Source organism: Sturnus vulgaris, chromosome 10 (assembly GCF_052056855.1).
Source record: "Sturnus vulgaris isolate bStuVul1 chromosome 10, bStuVul1.hap1, whole genome shotgun sequence".
Taxonomy (NCBI): domain Eukaryota; kingdom Metazoa; phylum Chordata; class Aves; order Passeriformes; family Sturnidae; genus Sturnus; species Sturnus vulgaris.
In genome coordinates, this window is record NC_142252.1 from 10,339,528 (window position 1) to 10,357,659 (window position 18,132).

Here is an 18,132-nt window from a genome sequence, read left to right on the forward strand (position 1 = left end):
CTCGGCTGAATTCAGATCTAATGTGTGCAGATATATGGCAAGACACTTCTGATTTAGTTTCCATGTCTTCCATCTCTGGATGACAAAGATGAGAAAAATTTCTTCCCTTTTTCCTCACCATATCAAAATATAAAGATTAACAGCTTATACTCCAGATATTAGAAATAGCATATGACAGCTCAAAATCACTGTATTTTCAGTTTTTATATTAATGTTCATAAAATTAATTAAGTATAAGATTTCAATGCACACCACACTCTGTACTAGAAATTCTTCATAGTTTCTTCAGTTTTCAAGTAACCACATGGTTTGGCATACCTCAGTAGCTACATTAATAATTACAGAAGTGGCAAAGGTAATGATATTAACAAATAACCAGCAGGCATTAGAGAATTCATATGAGACATTTGTAAGCATTTTTACAATGAATGCTCTATTAACTTTTTAGGCAAATGTATTTCATTTTGAAAGGAAGAATATCCTCTTTATAATTAAGACAGATTTAATTCTATTTAATCAGAATTGCTAATACTGGTAAGGACCCTAAGATAATATTGAAAAATATCACAATTCATCCAGGCAACATATATCATGTCTAGTTTGTTGTATATACAGCACTTGGAAATTAAAAATAACAGTCTGACAAGAACATAACCCTGAAATCCTGTTAAGGTAGTCACTTCAAGCAGCTAAGCCAGCTGGTGAAAAGTGGGGAACTATAAATAGGGTAGTTCTACAAAAAAAGATTAAGTACCAAGAGCCTCCTTCATGGCCAGTAACAGAAAATCAAAGGCTAAAATGTGATCTATTTATTCAAATGGCACCCAAACACCAGTTTCTTGATAAGCCTGACTTCGTGTCTTTTTCTATCATTTAGAGGGATGGTCCAGTACAAAGTCAGTATGTTTAAATTTAATCTCCATCACATTATTAACCATTATGTATAAACTGCTAAAAGAATATAATAAATAGAACAAAGAGAACTGGAAAGACGAACAGAAGCACATTTACTAATAGATTCATATTTCAGAGCTCAAAGAAATTCACTGCACCATTGTCTCAACTCCAGTGAGTTCAGAAGGGCTGCACTTGTTTATGAAAGAGCATGATATGGCCTTTCTAGATATGACAAGAATTAAGTTCCCTTCAGCTTGCTAATTCACAGCTCAGGGAAAGACTGAGTACAAAGATCTTCACGTGGCTACATGGACCTGTAGAAGAAAAATCTGCAGATCAAAATACTTTCAAATTCCTTCTGCAAAGTGATTTCTTCAAAACTCAATCCCTCTTTGTTTGCATAATCCTTTACATACAGGTAAAAATCTGAGTTCTTTAGGAAAGCTTCCCCAGCTTTGCACATAAGGCAAACTGGTTAGAGAGGCTGCATGTCCATGGTTATCTGCTTTGGGGTAGCATTATCTGTTATGGTGTCCCATAAACAACACATGCTTTCATGCAGTGGCAAAGTGACTTTAATAGCAAGGGAACATCAGACATTTGCTGAAATGAAACTTATTGAAAAAAAGACTGGCAAGCCTCAAATTTTAACCATATTCATTCTTTAAAATGTATTTCTTGTGGCTATAAGAATATTTTTTCCTGTTTTCATTCAAGACCAGTCCAAACCAGAATTTTTTACACTGTATTTTTAAATCTCCTCTATAAGTGGTGCTATTTTATACATACACTCTATTAGCTACTGTCGTGTTGGATTAAAAACTCAGTAATTTCAACCTCTTCAGCTGAAAACAATTGCCATGAAAAAGGGAAGGTTGGATATTTCTGGTTGAGAATCAGCCTTGCAGTGTTACTAATGCCAGTTAACATTCAGATAATTCCCTGCTTTCTGTCATAGCAGTCACAAGATAGAAGAACTTGCCTCCCCTCTAACAGGAGAAAGAAGAAATAGTTGAGTAGCTGGACAGTAGGAGATGCTCCTTCCACCCTCTCTTCTGCTTCTCTCCTTTTCCCATTTGTTTGCATGCACTTCACTGTGGTGCAAGCAGCCAAACTCTGAGTGACTAGAGCATGACAGCCAGAGCACTCCAGAACATGCACCAATGAATTCCTGTAGCACATCTGCAGGCTAAGAAAGCATGCAAGCCTTTGTATCCCTTTGGCATTCCACAACATAACAGAAATGTAATTGTTACTTCATCAGGGGACTCCAGGAAATGCGTTTCCAGGATGATTGTTGCTCTCTCCAAGAATTAAACCCATCTGCCTGTCAGCCAACTACTTCATAGGAAAGGCAGGCAGAATTATACTGCCTCGCTGATCAACTTGGACATGCATGTTGCAGGTGTCACCAACATCAGCCTTGTCAGGAAAAGCTCATCTGAGCATATTTCAGCATCAGCAATCTGGCACACAGACAGCACACAGTGTTGTGCTCCCAATGTCTGCTAGCTCTGCACCACCCAGGGAAGTCTGTGAGACATCCACAGAGACAAGGAAAAAGGCAGGGATGTCACCATCTCTGGGATAGCTGGCAATGGTCTTCTGCAGTCTTTGCTTATACCAGAAAGCTCTGAAACTGAATGTACTGGCTTAAAGTAAGGACTAACATCAAGAGTAGAATCAATTTGAAAAAAGCAGTCTATATGTTTTAAGTCAAGTTTAAGTAAAAAAAAAATAGAAAATAGAAGGTTCACATTCTCCCTGTGTAAATGAGATATAGAAAACATTTTCTAATCCATCCTTTGTGTTTGTTTTTTTTAATCTATCACCTATCCCTGCAACCTTTACTGTGCTAACAAACCTGTGTATCTGTATAATGACTCGAAGGGATCTGTGACCATAGGACTCGAGCATTGAAGCAGTTAAAAACACAGCTGAATTCTCTAGCAAAGACAACATCTCTAGCTCAAGAACAAAACATCAGGGAACTACAAAGCAGGTCTGTGAACAGCAGAACTAATGGAGCCTAATTTCCATTTTCACTCTTCCACAGTTGGGCTTCATACTTTCTGCCTCTTCTGGACTCTCCACTGTGCCATAAGCATGTCCTTACAGTGAAACATTTCTCTAACAAATTCCAACAAGTCTGGTGGAAATTAGCCTATGGCTGGGAAAATTATTCCTGAAAATGCTGATAAATGCCTGCACACACAAGAACCATTTTCCTTAGGTAAGCAAGTTCCAAGTTGTTTTGCTGAAACATCACTAGAGCTGCAGTTGCTCAGAAGTCACTACAAGCCTGTTAGGACCATGCTTATACTGCTATGGAGCACACTTGACCCAAAGTGTGCAGGGAGGCTGTGAAGTATGAGCACAATTAAAAGGCAAACGGAGTGCCCAGCTCTCAGACAGCATCCCTGACAATCTAGTCCAACATATTTCAAAGTAGGATGCCCAGAAACAGAAGTTTTTAACTTTCACAACCACTTTTGAAATGCAATGGCCAAAAATAAAATTAATTTACTGTGATTTTGTTCATTTACATATAATTCAGAGTATTTGTGCAGATAGGCATTTAGGGATAAATAAAAAATCCTTTAATATAACTTAAAGTTTTTAGAAATGTTTAGAGAACTACAAAACTTACGTATTTCACAGTTTGCACCGACCCATCCATGAGGACAATGGCAGGTGTAACCACCAGGCTGATCTATGCAAGTTCCAGCATGGTGACATGGGTTGCTGTCACAGTCATTTACATCAAGTTCACATTCTTCACCTTACATAGGGAAAAAGAAAACAAAAACAAAACTAAAATTACGTATGTCAAGTGCCTGATGTAGCAAGTACATCTTCAGTTATTTAACTTCTCTTGCTGCAAAACACATTATAGTGCAATACATCTTTATTCTCAGAACATCAAAAGGATTACAAGAAGGAAGTATTATCCTTATTTAACCAGGTGAAAATAAAGCCTGAGGACTAAGGGATTCAGCTAACATCACACAGACTCTGTCTCATTTCTCTAGATATAATTTCCATCCTAAGAAAATGTGGTATAACTGTTGATCATGAATATTCTGATATGCTATACAATAATGTAGATAACTGGTGCCTGAGAAAACAACACTGTACAATGGAAAGCTAATTCTTTTCAAAAAAATGCCCTTTAATTAGAACAGATCAAAAAGCACAATTTGATCCATAAACCAGCTATGAATGGGTTTACCTATTACTCTCACATTGGATATTACCTTACATGACTCACAGAACATCAGATTGTAAACTATTTTGACAACAGATATTTGGATTATGCCAATCACATCAGTGTAAGTACACGGCCAAAAGATTAAATGAGTTTCTTACCAGTACTCTGAAAGTGTAAATTGATTCATAACAAGTACTTTAGGGCTTTTAGCAATTGCATATTAAGATAATGGAATAAGCTGTTTCTTGAGCACTCAGTAACTAAGGTCACTGTTAAAACATTTTCCAGTTTCAACAGTGTCCAATTAGTATATTGGGTAACCTGGAAATCTCCAAAATACTATTTTTAAGATGCAATCTAGTCTCAAGTAGTAAGGTCATAAGCCATGCTAAATGGCTATCAGCTTTGTGCTGTCACTTTAGTAACAGGCTTTTTTTTGCTATAAAGTTCCAAGCAGATGTAAGTAATATCAAAAATTTTTCATTCTCACTAGACTGCTCACAACACAGCAAAACCCAAATTAATTCCTTTCTCCAAGAGACACAGTCTTGGTATTTGTCTTCCTCTAGACACAGTGAACAGTGAAGATGTTCTGTGTAACACACAAATCACTTGCCTGCATATCCAGGTGCACAAATACATGTAGCATTTAGACCTTCACTGTCACAAGTACCACCGTTCTGGCAGTTGATGTTAACACAAGGATCTTTGTATAATTCACAGTGCCTTCCTGAAAAGGAAAAATCAGTAATTGCCATTGACATGACTGATACTGACAGCATGGAATCAGTACATGTGATAACTTCACCTGCATGAGTGTGCAGAGTCCAAACCTGTCCTGGGCTCATGATGTCATAACACTAAAGCCATGTGGTTCATGCTGGCTAAACTTTTTACACTCGTGCCTCCTCTCTGCTCTTCCTACAGGCTGTGGGCTAGGAGAGGCAGGGGAATTTCTGCTTAGAACTCTTAAATGTCTATGAAGAAACATATAATGAAGCATAAACAGATCAGTTACCTAAAATTCTTCAGTAACCTGTCAACAATAATTGTCTTGACTAAGAATTTTATGTAATAACTTATTAAATAGCATACATAAACATTCTGATGCCTCTCATTACCTGTTGCTAGAAATATGAAATATTACTAAGGTAATAAAAATTTATTCAAATGTATAGTTAAAAATAGATAACTGGATGGCTCTACTTCATGCCACTGCCTTCACTCTTTCATGCCCAGTGTAGGCCTTGTGAATCCAGCAAGTTTGCCTTGCAGAAGACAGTGCAAGCTGCACCTGGCAGACAAAATGTAACACAGCATATTCCCACCTAGGGACAGAGACTCCAATGCCTCTGCTACGTGCATTATTTTCTTGAGGTCTACTGTTCAGATAAAATTTATTTATCTATATATATTTTATATGTATACACACACACACACACTCGCTACAGACCTGCCAAAATCATTTTGCTGACATTTGCAGGATAGCAGCAAAAAGGCAGAATGCTCTAGCTGAGGACCCTATGGGTGAGGACCAGCAGAGGCAGCAGCCCACAGGTACCTGCTGGCACAGGCTCCAGCCCTGCCCAGCCCTGAGAGCTCTTGTCCATCTGCCAGCCCTGGGGCACTGCAGATGGGCAGGGCTGGGCTGGTAGTGCCAAGACTGAGGCCTCTGATGGCCCACATCATACCTTGAGCTGGCCACCTCGGGTGTGTTCACTGGTGTCACTGAACACCTCACATACTGGAATGGTGGGAGCTCAGTGAGCAGCAAAAGCTGCTTACAGGACCAGGTGCCCTTCTTTCATCTACAGTACAATGTGCTGTGCACACAGAGCTTCCAGCTGCACCCTCAGGTCGGGTGAGAAGAGAAGATGAACGTTATGGTTAAGTGCTGCTTAAACTGTCATGAAAAGCTGAGGGTCATTTCCTCACCAGGCCTCTGAAATGATGAATTCTGTATCTATAGTCAAAGAGCAGTGCAATCACCAGCATGAAACACATATTTAGCCTCTAGCAGCTGTTAAGTGAGCATTTGTTATCAGCAGAGATAAGGATTGATATGCTTAATGAGAAAATGCTGGAGCAATGTTCCTTAAAACATAGTCATTCTGTGTAGAATATTTATTTATTTACTTGTAATCCTAATAGCATATGAAATTACATTCAAAGTGTTCTCACAGCACGATTCAACACAGAATACACTAAAACAGTATCACTTCAGCCTTCCCCAGAAGGACTTGTCACAGACCACTGATATGTGTTAATTTGTTTACAGCTGAAAACTATTGTGAGAGAAAAGATTTTGTATAGCCAAACACTCTTCTCATCTACTTTATAAATTATTTAAGAAATGCCAAAGATGGATTCTATTTGAACACAGATCTAAGAATAGCTGCAGTTAACATGGAAAAGCACAGATCTACTACTCTCTCTAGGCTTTACAGTTTTCTAAATTAACAATCAAGATAAAACTTTTATTTCTACTCCTTTGTAACTAATCTATTTCAAATACTAATCTATTATGTTTTTAGCTCACTTCACTGGAGAAAATAAAAAATAATTTGAAAGCTCTCTATGTAAAGGCTCCAACAACAACTGATGAAAAAGTCTATTTAACAGTGATTTTTTTAAAAAATCTCATCACTTTCTAACAAATCTTAAAAACAGCAGAAAAAAACTTCACCTGAGAAGAACAGAGAAAATCCATTTGTGCCCAGACCAGGACATGCATTCCTCACAGAGGAACTAAATCTTAACTATTAATTTGTATAAAGATTAAGTGATCAGGATCAGTACTGAAGTTTTTCTCTGCTCAGGATACAGCATCCCTCTGTTTGTAACAGAACCTATCATCAAAAATGCAGAGAACAATTGCAAACTGCAGCCTACCTTCATATTCAGCAAGGCACACACACTCGTAGCTGTTGACAAGGTCTCTGCAGGTGGCTCCGTTCTGGCAGGGTGCAGAGAGGCATTCATTATATTCCTCCTCACAGTAAAGGCCATGGTAACCTAAATCACATGAAGAGTAAACAAAAGTAGTTATGAAACACTTCGCAGTAGAAATTAACAATTAGGCAACTATAGACCATGGGCAGATGATTGCTCATTTAAATATACTCTGCAGACTGATATATGTTAAGACACTGATTTCCCAGTGTCTTCCCAGTTCCCCAGGTGAAAATTATCAAGAAAATATTGGAAACATGGTGTTTTGAGAGAATTCCCAGCTCCTGTGATAAACCACAATGAGGTGTAAGGATGGAGGCTGGTGGCAGAGGCCACAAGCAGCAATGTGAATACCCACACTCTGATTGTTAAAAGAAATACAAGAATATTGACTATCTCCCAGCTCCTTTGGATCCTTGCATCAAAGCCACTGTTCAGAGAGGTGATAATTGTATAACAGTAGTTAGAATGATTACATGTTTTAGCATTAAGGCTGTACAAAGCACTGTAGAAGCATTAAGGTCCTTCCATCTTTATAGTATTCCCAAGTCATAGGCAGATATTATGGGCTGATTAGGTAAACACAGAAAGCAGAAGTAGAGAAAAGCTACATGGCCTGTTAACAGCCACTGGGACATCTGTATTATGGGATAAGAAAAGAGTTAAACCACTTGAAAATAGCCCCTTTTTCATTACTTAGTGCGCCACACAATCATTAGTCTTAACAGTAGCTGAAATTACAGATGTAGTGTAGTCTATGATATATCACCATGCACTGGAACAGCGTTCATGTGCTAATAAAAGTTCCTCATGACACAAAAAACCATTAGATAACTGAACACACAGTGAATAAATATGGAGTGGGCATGAATACAGATGTCAGGAAAAAGGCCTAAAATACAAAGTGGAGATCCTGTAGTGCAATTTTACTTGTCAAAGTAATCTCTAGTTAGTAGCAAAACTCATAGACATGAAAAGAGGATATCTCTCATGAGCAAATAACCAAAGAGAGGGCCATATTCTCATCTCAGTAAGGAGCAATCAATCTATATTCAGTATGCTAGTCTAAATTTTCCCTAAAATTCTCATAGAATCATAGAAAATAAGGCAAATGCTGCCTTCAGACACTATTTGCATTTACCCTCTCCCTCCCTATTATGGATAATTCAAAACAAAATTTTATGAAAATACAACTGTTAGTAGTACTCAAGATATATAGACAATATCATCCATTATGATTCTCAAAAAATTGTCCTTTCATAGGAAATAGCTGAACTAGTAAGGTATTAAGAAACATTTCAGAACTACTTTCTCCAAAGCTGCCAGGCAGGCAATAGAGAATTAAATGTGCTAAATGTTATGGGTTTTCTTGCTAGCCTACAATGAAGTTTATCTAGCTTATGAGTATATAAAATATCCTTATGTAGTGAGATCTATAGCCAATATACAAACCACCAAAATCAGATGGGAGCACCAGAAAGAAAAACAGATGGGAATTCCCAGTGTTAAACACTGATGTAATTACATATTCTCAGAAAAAAATATTTTCCACTTCTCTCCTTTCCAAGAGAACGAAGGGAATTTGTGACTAAATAGTTGTCTGGTTTCCAAAATCAATATGAACTATGGTATCACCTCCTCAGGCTGCAGCCAGCCCACGCTGCCAGCCCCTGCACACAGGCAGGGAAAAGCTTTCCTCTCTCCACGAGAGGGCAGGTCTCACCCACACACAATTCACCCGCATCGTCCTCACCCTGGGGCCAGCAGCTTCCTTCTGCTGCAACTGCTGGGATGGAGAACGTTCTGCTGTGGGAACGACATGCTTCTTCTCAGGGAGATAAGAGGTACCTTGGCATTCTTAATGAGCATTTCTCCTTGTATTACTGCTTTTAAATTATACTGATATATAAACCCTGTAGTACACTGAATTCATACACGTATCTTCAAAAAGACTACATAAATAATTTCTACATTTTGAAGAATTTAGATTGAAAGAGGAGCATTTTCCATAAATAACTTCAGAGTAGTGGATTCTAGTGTAGTTGCTTTCTCTCTTCCTAGTGGTGTTATGATTCTTCTGCTTTTATATTTACAGCCAATGTCAAATGCAGCTCTTTGCATCTTTTGTGGTGGGCAGCATTTCTGTGGACGTATTCAGAAAGAAAGAAAAAATACCTACACTAACAACACTTCTCCAGCTATTGTGTCCTGAGCAGGATTTTAAAAAAGCATCACAGGAGGCTTCAAAAAAGTGCAACTTTTCTGGGTCATGTGAAATTAGAAAAGCCTTCAGTAACAGAATCTTCATGAATGCAAGCAGACTCTGAAAATGAAGGTTCAATTTTGATGTACTCTCTTCAGAGGCTGAGGAATGGACAGGGAGCTTTAAAAACCCCTAAAATAGAGATGTCCCTATGTAACCCCCTTTTCCCCTCTATGTGACCTTCCCTCTGCTACTGGTCTTTACAAAAGCAGAAACAGATCTGTTGCCATTCTTCTCTTGATCCTCAAGTTCTTCTTCCTCTTTCTCAAGCAACAGGAAGGGTGCCAGAGAGAGAGCAGGTTATTTTCCTGATACTTTCTGGCAGGGCCTTCAGTTACATACTGAACCACACTTTCTAAGCACATGGCTGTTAAAAATTGCAGGAGAAAATGGGAAAGGGAGCCCACAGTCTGTGTCACATGGGCTGACGAGAAGACATGGGCTTTGTCAAAGCCTTCAAGAGCAAAAGATACAACAGAGTAATCTCTCAATAATATCTGCACTCTCAGGTTAGCAAAAGAAAGAGGCAAGGGCTTACTTAGTCTCCATTTAGAAATCAATAAAGAACAAAGCTGAAATCTTTTTAGCCTTTTTAGACACTAACTCCTCAATAGTGATTCCCTGGGCTTATCCATACTTAACATTTCACCCAATCAAGGCAGCAGAATATAAATCCCATCTTTATGGGAAGGCCTAATGGGGTACAATGCAGAACAGCTCTATTTTGCAGGGAGCAGCAGCAGTTCATATATATATGGCTGTTCACTAACACAGAGCTGCACGTTATACAGCCAGGAAATAAATATGTTCAGTTAAAGGCTGAGTTTATACAGCAATTAAATAAGAGAAAGAGAGAAGAATGCTCCAGATGGCAGGAAGGTAGGAAGCCATGCTCACCAGCCATGCCAGATTGCATGGAAGGTTGTCTTAATGTGGAAGTGGAAACAAGATGAGGAAACAAAGCAATAACGGGCTCAGAGACAGTCAGGAACTGGAATTAACCTAAAGTCACTTCTTCCAGAGCTCACATATCCTGCCCCAGTTACAAAATGTGGGAAGGGAAAAGACAGAGAAAAGAAAAATTGCAACTGCTGCAGACAAATGTTGCTCTGGCCTCTGCTAAGGCACTAAAATAAACCTATGCTCCTAGAACTATCTATTAAGCTGCATGAGCAGTAAAATCAAAGGAACATACTCCACAGTACTACTTCTAAAGTTACAGACACTTTTTATACCCTGAGGCACTTTTTCTGAAATTCCTCTTTTCTTTTTTTCCCAAATGTTCTATATATGCCATGATATATATTTATATAGAGGGCAGGTGTTAACGTCTGTACATGTGCTTTTCAGTTTCAAAATCTATATCTTTAAAAAACCCAAATCCAAAACTCTGTGATATTCAGCCATGCAATATCTACATTTCTCTACTTTGGACCAGACAAAATTAAAAATACTATATTAAATATTTGCATTTAAAATTTATAATGGTAGCTGTATTAAAACAATTGCATTTAAAGGGTAAAAAGGTTTAGAGGAGGAAGAAACTGTTTTGGGATCCAGAGACTAAATAAACATTCTACAAACATACACAAAGGAGTCCCACTAGTTTCACCAAACTGACTCTAGATAAGAAATTCAACAAATGAGTGCTAGAACTTTTATTAGAATTAGTTAATATGAGCTAAGAAAAACGTGACACAAATCTGAATCTAATGTCCAAACACTAAGTATTTCTTTGTTACATGTAAAGGATGATGTGGTAAATATTAATAATTAGGGTGTGTAAGCATATAAATAAAGATTTAAGGTAAGGTTTTATGTGCAACTGAAAAATCACACACATAGTACAAAACAGGTATGGTTGCATATGCCTGGGAATTCCACAGAGCCCCTCAGCAGACATTTGAGGTATGTTCAACTTGGAAATAATTTACACACTTTTCCTTCCATTCTGGAAATAGGAACATTCAAAAGTGTTAGACTGCTTTCCAAGTTAGTTTATACAAATTAGCTTTCCTCTACAAGCTATTAGATGAAAGCCAACACACACAAAAAAATTAGTAGCAAATGTCTGGTTGCTCATGTTCTGCAAATTGTGCAGCTATGCAAGTATAACCACTATCATTTATCATTCTTCAAATCTGTACACTGGCCAAAAAAACAAGGAAGCCAAACTGCCTACCAAGCAAGGAGACTTGCACAGACCTTGGACTAATTGGAACAATTTAAAATTCCTCTCGTTTAATTTTTGAGGCAGAAGTAACACAGATGAAAATCCAAAATTCAACTGACACTGTAAAACAGTGCATAAAGGAGGAATAGGTCACACATATAAGCAAAACTCTTAGGCACTTTGTTTCTGCATTAGAAAATGATATCCTCTGCAAAATACTTTAAAAAAAATACCATGACCTCCTAGAGCTGAACACAAAACTTAAGTGACAGATTCCAAAGTTTTTAAAACTGTTTTTCAGACATGTCAGATAATCAATACAGAAGAGAATTTTAAAATGTCATTTAACAACTTTTCCATTAAAATACAAAAAAACCCCAAGTAATGTGTAGGAATTCAGGGATATGTCTGAAAGCCTCCTGTACAAAGAAGTCACTGCTCTAGGAGCTGGCACACTGATGCTGAGAGCCTGCAAGTCAGAAAGGCTCAAGGTCACAAGGCAGAGACCATTTCTTTCCTGGTAATATCTTCATTATTAACCCTTGATAATGCTACTAAACTGTACACTAATTTTATCCACTCACTTTGCAAGTAACGTATCCAGCTTGTTAATATCCCAGCGACATAACTACATTACTCACCCACTCCAGTAAACTGCTTTTTGATAGAGATACCAAAAATATATTAGGCTATGATTTGTAGTCATTACTTTAGCTTGGAGGTTTTTTAGGAATTGCAGCCTAGGAATCCTCAAGTTTATTTGCTCTAATCTGCCTTACACTCAATAATTTCCTAAGCCAAGTGTATGTCACAATGCCTTCTACCTGCTGATATACACAGAAGCTGACTGCTATTTATCTATTATCCTTTTAACTCATGGGGAAAATATCTGAAGATAATAGTTTCAAATTCTGCTGCTATAACTTAATAAAAGCCCAAAATGATATGTTCATAACCATGAAAAGGCATAAAAGGTATAAAAGAAGGAAACATTCTGGCTATCCCTATCTGGCTGCCACTTAGGTGCAAGTTTTTAAACTATTGACAGATTAATGATTAACTCACTCAATTTGGTCTTTAGATCCACCTCTATTGAATCAAGTAATGTTATTTTTAAAAGTGAAGTTTACAGCAGCCAACAAAATGTTTGGAAAAAATAAATTGCTTTTTTTAATGTCATACATGGAGCAATACAGAAGAGTTTAACTAAATAAGTACCACATATGGTCCTGGATGCAAACTCTAAAGCTTCTCATCTCTAACTTTTAAAAGCATAAATACTGTTCAAATAAAAATAAGTTTCTATAACATGAGAGATCTAAGATTACTTTAAGTCCTGAGAAAGAGAGAATAATCTTGAAAAAAAAACAAATCTTGGAATTCTAATAAAGTTTAGGTGACAAAATTCTGAAAAAACCTTTTATTTTATCAAAAATATTTGACTAACTTTTGTTTGTTTGAACTACAGGCAAAGAATATGCCAAAGATTAAAACTTCCCTAGATTTCTTGGAAAGAGAAATGTCTGGTTTTTCCTACTATTAATGACAAGTGCTGTCAACAAATGCATTATAAGGTAACATTACTATGGTGCTGTCTGCATTTCACTTTCATATTTTTCTCCTTTTAAAAAGAGTATGTAATTAACTATAAATCTGTCAACTGCAACAACAAATTTCCATAGTTTCTGGTAATTTGTGAGTACCTCCTGAAAAATTTCTGATGGTCCCTTTCATGTCTGTAAACAGTAGATAAATTCTGACACCACCAAAAAATGCTGAATTAGTAGATTTCATTACGAATCCCCATATTCACTAATACCCAGAAGTAGATTGGTAGGATAGATGCACATTCTGCCAACTGAGATGGAAGAGATGAATTAGGACTGGTTTCTCACAGAACAAGGAAAAGCAGCAGAGAAAATATATTCCTCTGAAAGGAATGTAGAGCAACATGAATGTCACAGCAGAGCTACTAAATATCAAATATCGCTCCTTAGTTTATCCCTTGTATTTATTTTAGCCTTAATTTCTTCAGTTTTTAAATTTATAGCTTTATAGGAGCAGACTGAAAAAAAAGTGCCAAAATTATTCTAGTGAAAACAAAGATTGGTGCTCAATCTAAGTGCTTAAGCAGCAGTGGATGTGTAGCACTGGTTATCAGACATTTTAGCTGTTACTTCACCTACCAAGTATCATTGCTAAAATGGATAAAGGGAGCTATAAGCACCCCAATATTCTGTTATATTTGTCCAAGGATGAAAAAAATCTGGAGCGAAACCAGTTGCTATGCACAGCCCATGACTGTCAGGCTGTGCTGTCCAACAGTTCCCACCTGAGTCTCCTCACTCAACTCACCTGAGCAGCCCTGCTGGATCTTCTCTAGAGACACAATTTATGTAAACATGGATGGCAGAACTAACCCCTTTGAAGTAATCAATATTTTTCCTTCTCTGCCTTTGTTCAGTCACCTTGTCTGTTTTTCCCTAATGATCATTGTCACATTTTCCATTCTCTTCACCAAATGTTGTAATTCCAACAGTGCTGATGCCTCGCCTTAAAAAGATTTATCCTGTAGACTACAGTTTTGTAATACAGCTGTAGAGCTCACTCAAACCATATGGATCTCAGTGGGTATTTCAGTGCTCACACTGCAGTTTTTGGTTTTCCAAGTGCAATGTGTAGATTCCTATCATTACTCTAAACAGATAGAACATCTGCTCAATCTGGTTTAGAGACTGAAAAGAAGAAAAGGAAGTCATTTTAAGCTATATATGGAACCTACATATAGAATATTAGAAGATTGACAGAGCATGTAACTGTTGGTACAAACCAGGGATACAGAGGCATCTGTAGCTGGTTCCAACGCTGCGACAAATGCCGTGTGCACACGGATTCAGAGCACAGAAGTCAATGAGCTGAGCACATGTAGGTCCTGTAAATCCAGGACTACAGCTGCAGGAGAAGGCCAGTCTGTCTGCATAACAGCTTCCATTGTTCTGACAGGGAGATGACGCACAAGGGTCTATTTTGTCCTCGCAAGTGTTTCCTAAAAACCCTAAAAGAAATAAATGGGTTTGATAAGTAAACATCCTGATACACATATAATTTTAACAACTAAAGCACGTTAAAGTAAGCCATTGAGAGATCTATATTCCTTTCTCATTTCTATTAATATTATAAAAATACAGACTTCTTACATAATAAAATCTAATTTTGCCCATTAACATTCTATGAAAAGAGATGCTTCAGCTAAAATCATACTGTAAATGATTAAGGCAGTGAATTTCAAAAATATTTTCTGAAACTGACAGTGCTTATCTGCTTTCTGAGTGAAGCTGGCTTGAGAAGCAGAAGAGATTTTTCTAAAGATCAGGAGTTGGCTAGCCTAGTAAAAAAGGAAAAAGCCCAAACTGACCTATTTTTCCTAACTGTTAACATGTATGTTAAATATAACAACCTCTTAAACAGAGTATGGGTTTATTGAGTTTCAATAATTCAGAGAATGTATTTTACAAGAACAGACTTCTCATTAGCAGGAGAGACAATGATTTATTGAAGCAATACCATGCCAAAAATAGACATAAGGAAAAGGATATTCTTGCAAGGGAACTTTGAATCAGATGTAGGGACGAATAATGTTTTAATAAATTGCAGTAACTTCAGCTTGTATCTATACATACACATACATCATGTATTTAGTTACACAATGCATGGTTAGTGTATCCTAAAGCAAGTCAGAAAAGCATATTCAAATTCGAGAACCCTTCCAAATAAAAGAGCCAACTGTCCTTTCCACTCAATTATATATATTTTTTTTTTTTAATAAGTATTTGCTCCGTGTGTACTGATAATCACTTTTCAGGCTTAAAATTCCCTGGAATATCTTACATTGTAAAAAAGCTCTTAATATTATAGTAGAAAAATAAACGAAGGTGAGTAACTCACACAGAGCATACTACAGAGATTTACTCACAGAATAACAAAACTTATATTAAGGGAATTAAGAAAAGAGGGGGAAGCCACAATTGTTCTGTGAGTTCCAGACATAGTAGGATTTTGTTGGTCACAATTGACAGCAGGATTTTAGGGGCATCTTCAGAATATTAGGTGCTGGACAAATGACTCTCAATACCACATGTCCCTTAGATGTCCTTAAGTCTTACACCAGAATTATGGCATGAAAAACGTGGAAAAAATAATATCATTAAAAAAAAAAAAAGGAACTAGAAAGATTTAAGTTTTGTCATACAAATTCTGCAACAGACCAGGAGAAAAAAATCAGGTCTGGCAGGGTACAGATGAAGAACAGGCAGAAGCCTTCTGTTCTCCCCATTTTGCTATTCTATGGTTCCAATTGCTTCACAGGCTTTATCAGGACCACCTGCCCACCAATGGTGAACAGAGAGAGCCTAAAAACAAATACTGTGGAATCCTGTTCTAGAGGTCCCTCCTGTAGATTATAACTATCCATCAGAAACTGCAAAGAACACAAACCCCAAGAGCAAGGATGTAATTCCAGCAATGGTTCACTGACAAATTAAGAAAGCCTGTACTGTAATAAAATCTTGGTCAGATTTAAAAGAATCTGCATGGACTTTTAACTATTAGCAGGAGGAGATCAGGCAACGAGTCCAGTGAAATCTCTCAAGTAACTCTGAAACCAGATTAAAAAGGATCAAAGAGATCTGAGGTCACACAATGACACTAATGCCACTTCACTACAACCTTTGCAGAAATCTTCCCTCCACAGAGGGGTTACTGGCAGATGGCTAATGTTTCAAGTGGCAAAGCACTTCAAGAACATATGCAGGTTTAAAATACACCAAAACATGTTGCCCTTGTGCTATCTTTGACTGCACTGTGAAATGTGTTTAGGTGACTCTGGAAGTTCAAATCTCAAGCATGAGTCAAATATCTGAGAATACTCAAACCAGAAAATATGGAAATCTATTATTCTGCCAGTTCTGAATGTACATTTAAATCCATTATTTGAAAACAAATAATGCAAGTAATGACTATAAAAATCAATTTCAGAGATGTATTGACAGAAAGCAGAATCAAATTCCAGAAAAATAAGAAAATCATAATTGTTTATCTGCAGAAAAATATCCACTGAACTGCTCTTCAACCAGCTAACATGGACCCAACCCTGCATGCAGGTCATTGCTGGTATAGAAGGGACATGACTGAAAGGCAAAGTCTAGTGGTAATTTGAAAGATCTGAATACAAAATTTACCAAGGGATAACACAGAAGGTAAAGGGGAAAGTCAATAATAGAAAATATTTATACTGGTAAAACCCACAGTATAAAGTCTGAGTTTACATGGATCAGGTCATTTTGCTAGCTGTCCAGAATAACAGTCTTAAGTGAGGTGATATGCTTTATAAATTGCTACAGACCTCCAGGACAGTGATAGAAACTCGTCAGAAATATGTTTTCAGAGACAGAAAAGCTCCAAATAAAAGCCAAATTACTCATCACAGTGGGATTTTAATTACTTGGCTACTGAAAGCAAAAGTGCCATGTGCAAGTAAGGAAGTCAAACATTTTCTGAAGACACTGCAGAACTGCCTTTTATAAAGCTTGTAGAACAACTAACTTGTTTGAAGTTACATTAGACCCAATTCCAAGAATTACAAGTATGTGAAAAAATTAAGTTTGTGATTTGCTAGGGCTCAGGTTACAAAACCTTTAACTTTGAAATGCAAGGATAAGTACTAAAACAAATACAAGCAATTTATTACTTTCCCTGTACAAATTTGTCTTGTGAGGAAATATAAATAAATGACATTTCATCGGAATTCTGAAAAGAAAAAAGGTTACTAATCAGAAGGTTAAAGCTTTAAGATTTTGATTGAAATTCACTCCAGCTAAGTCTTTCTGGATGAAGATGAATAGAGGCTAAACCCATTCAAGCATTAAGAAGTCTGTTAAAAATAAGAGCAATTTGGGAAGGTGCCAGGTAAAAACATTAGGTTAGTGGAAAGTAGCAGAAACTAAACAGCCATAAAAAAATTTAATTAACAACAAAATGTTCTTCAGGTAAATTAAACTCTCTTATGGTAACACCAAGAATTCTGCATTCTGATCACCAGTAACCTTGGGAAACCTTCCATATGCAACAGCTGTGTGAGCCAGTTTCCTATGATCAAGTTCCTAAATAGGTTGATTCTATGTCAACCTAAAGACGTTAGAATGACACCTGCAAGATGTTCTAGAGAAAAAGGCTTTTATATAAACAATGAAGGAGAGGAAATAGTGAAAACCTTGGAACTTAAACTATTCTAAATCTTGGTAAATAACTTCTGTTCTCCCAGCCAATTAAGATTCACAGTGACAGCGTGCATTTTCTAGATGCTATTGCAAATCAACACATATGAATCACAACTCAGCATCTTCTATAGCTGTCAAACTCTATTTTCTAAACCACAGAAACAACAATAAGAGCATTCATAAATTTATTGCTTTCCAGTATTTTCAGAAATACTTGCAGGTATTTCAGGACACTTTTGCTCAATGTGTTGCCAGCAGGAGTTACCTGCAGCTACTCAAATCAAATTGTCAAAAGTAAAATAAAATCAATGCTAAAATGTGAATTTCAAGTAATCTATATATGTTGTACTCTTTATCATAG

The 18,132-nt window shown here is 37.0% G+C and overlaps 1 protein-coding gene across 1 annotated transcript in view; it reads right to left on the bottom strand.

Annotated features, from left to right (window-relative positions):
• Positions 1-18,132, bottom strand: part of DNER (delta/notch like EGF repeat containing) — a 114,990-nt gene that overhangs the window by 8,016 nt on the left and 88,842 nt on the right. The window contains exons 8-11 of the mRNA XM_014877873.2: positions 14,327-14,551; positions 7,001-7,123; positions 4,725-4,838; positions 3,548-3,679 (exon numbers count right to left, since the gene is read on the bottom strand). Of these exons, the coding sequence (XP_014733359.2) occupies positions 3,548-3,679; positions 4,725-4,838; positions 7,001-7,123; positions 14,327-14,551 (594 nt within the window). The remainder of the gene's footprint in view (positions 1-3,547; positions 3,680-4,724; positions 4,839-7,000; positions 7,124-14,326; positions 14,552-18,132) is intronic.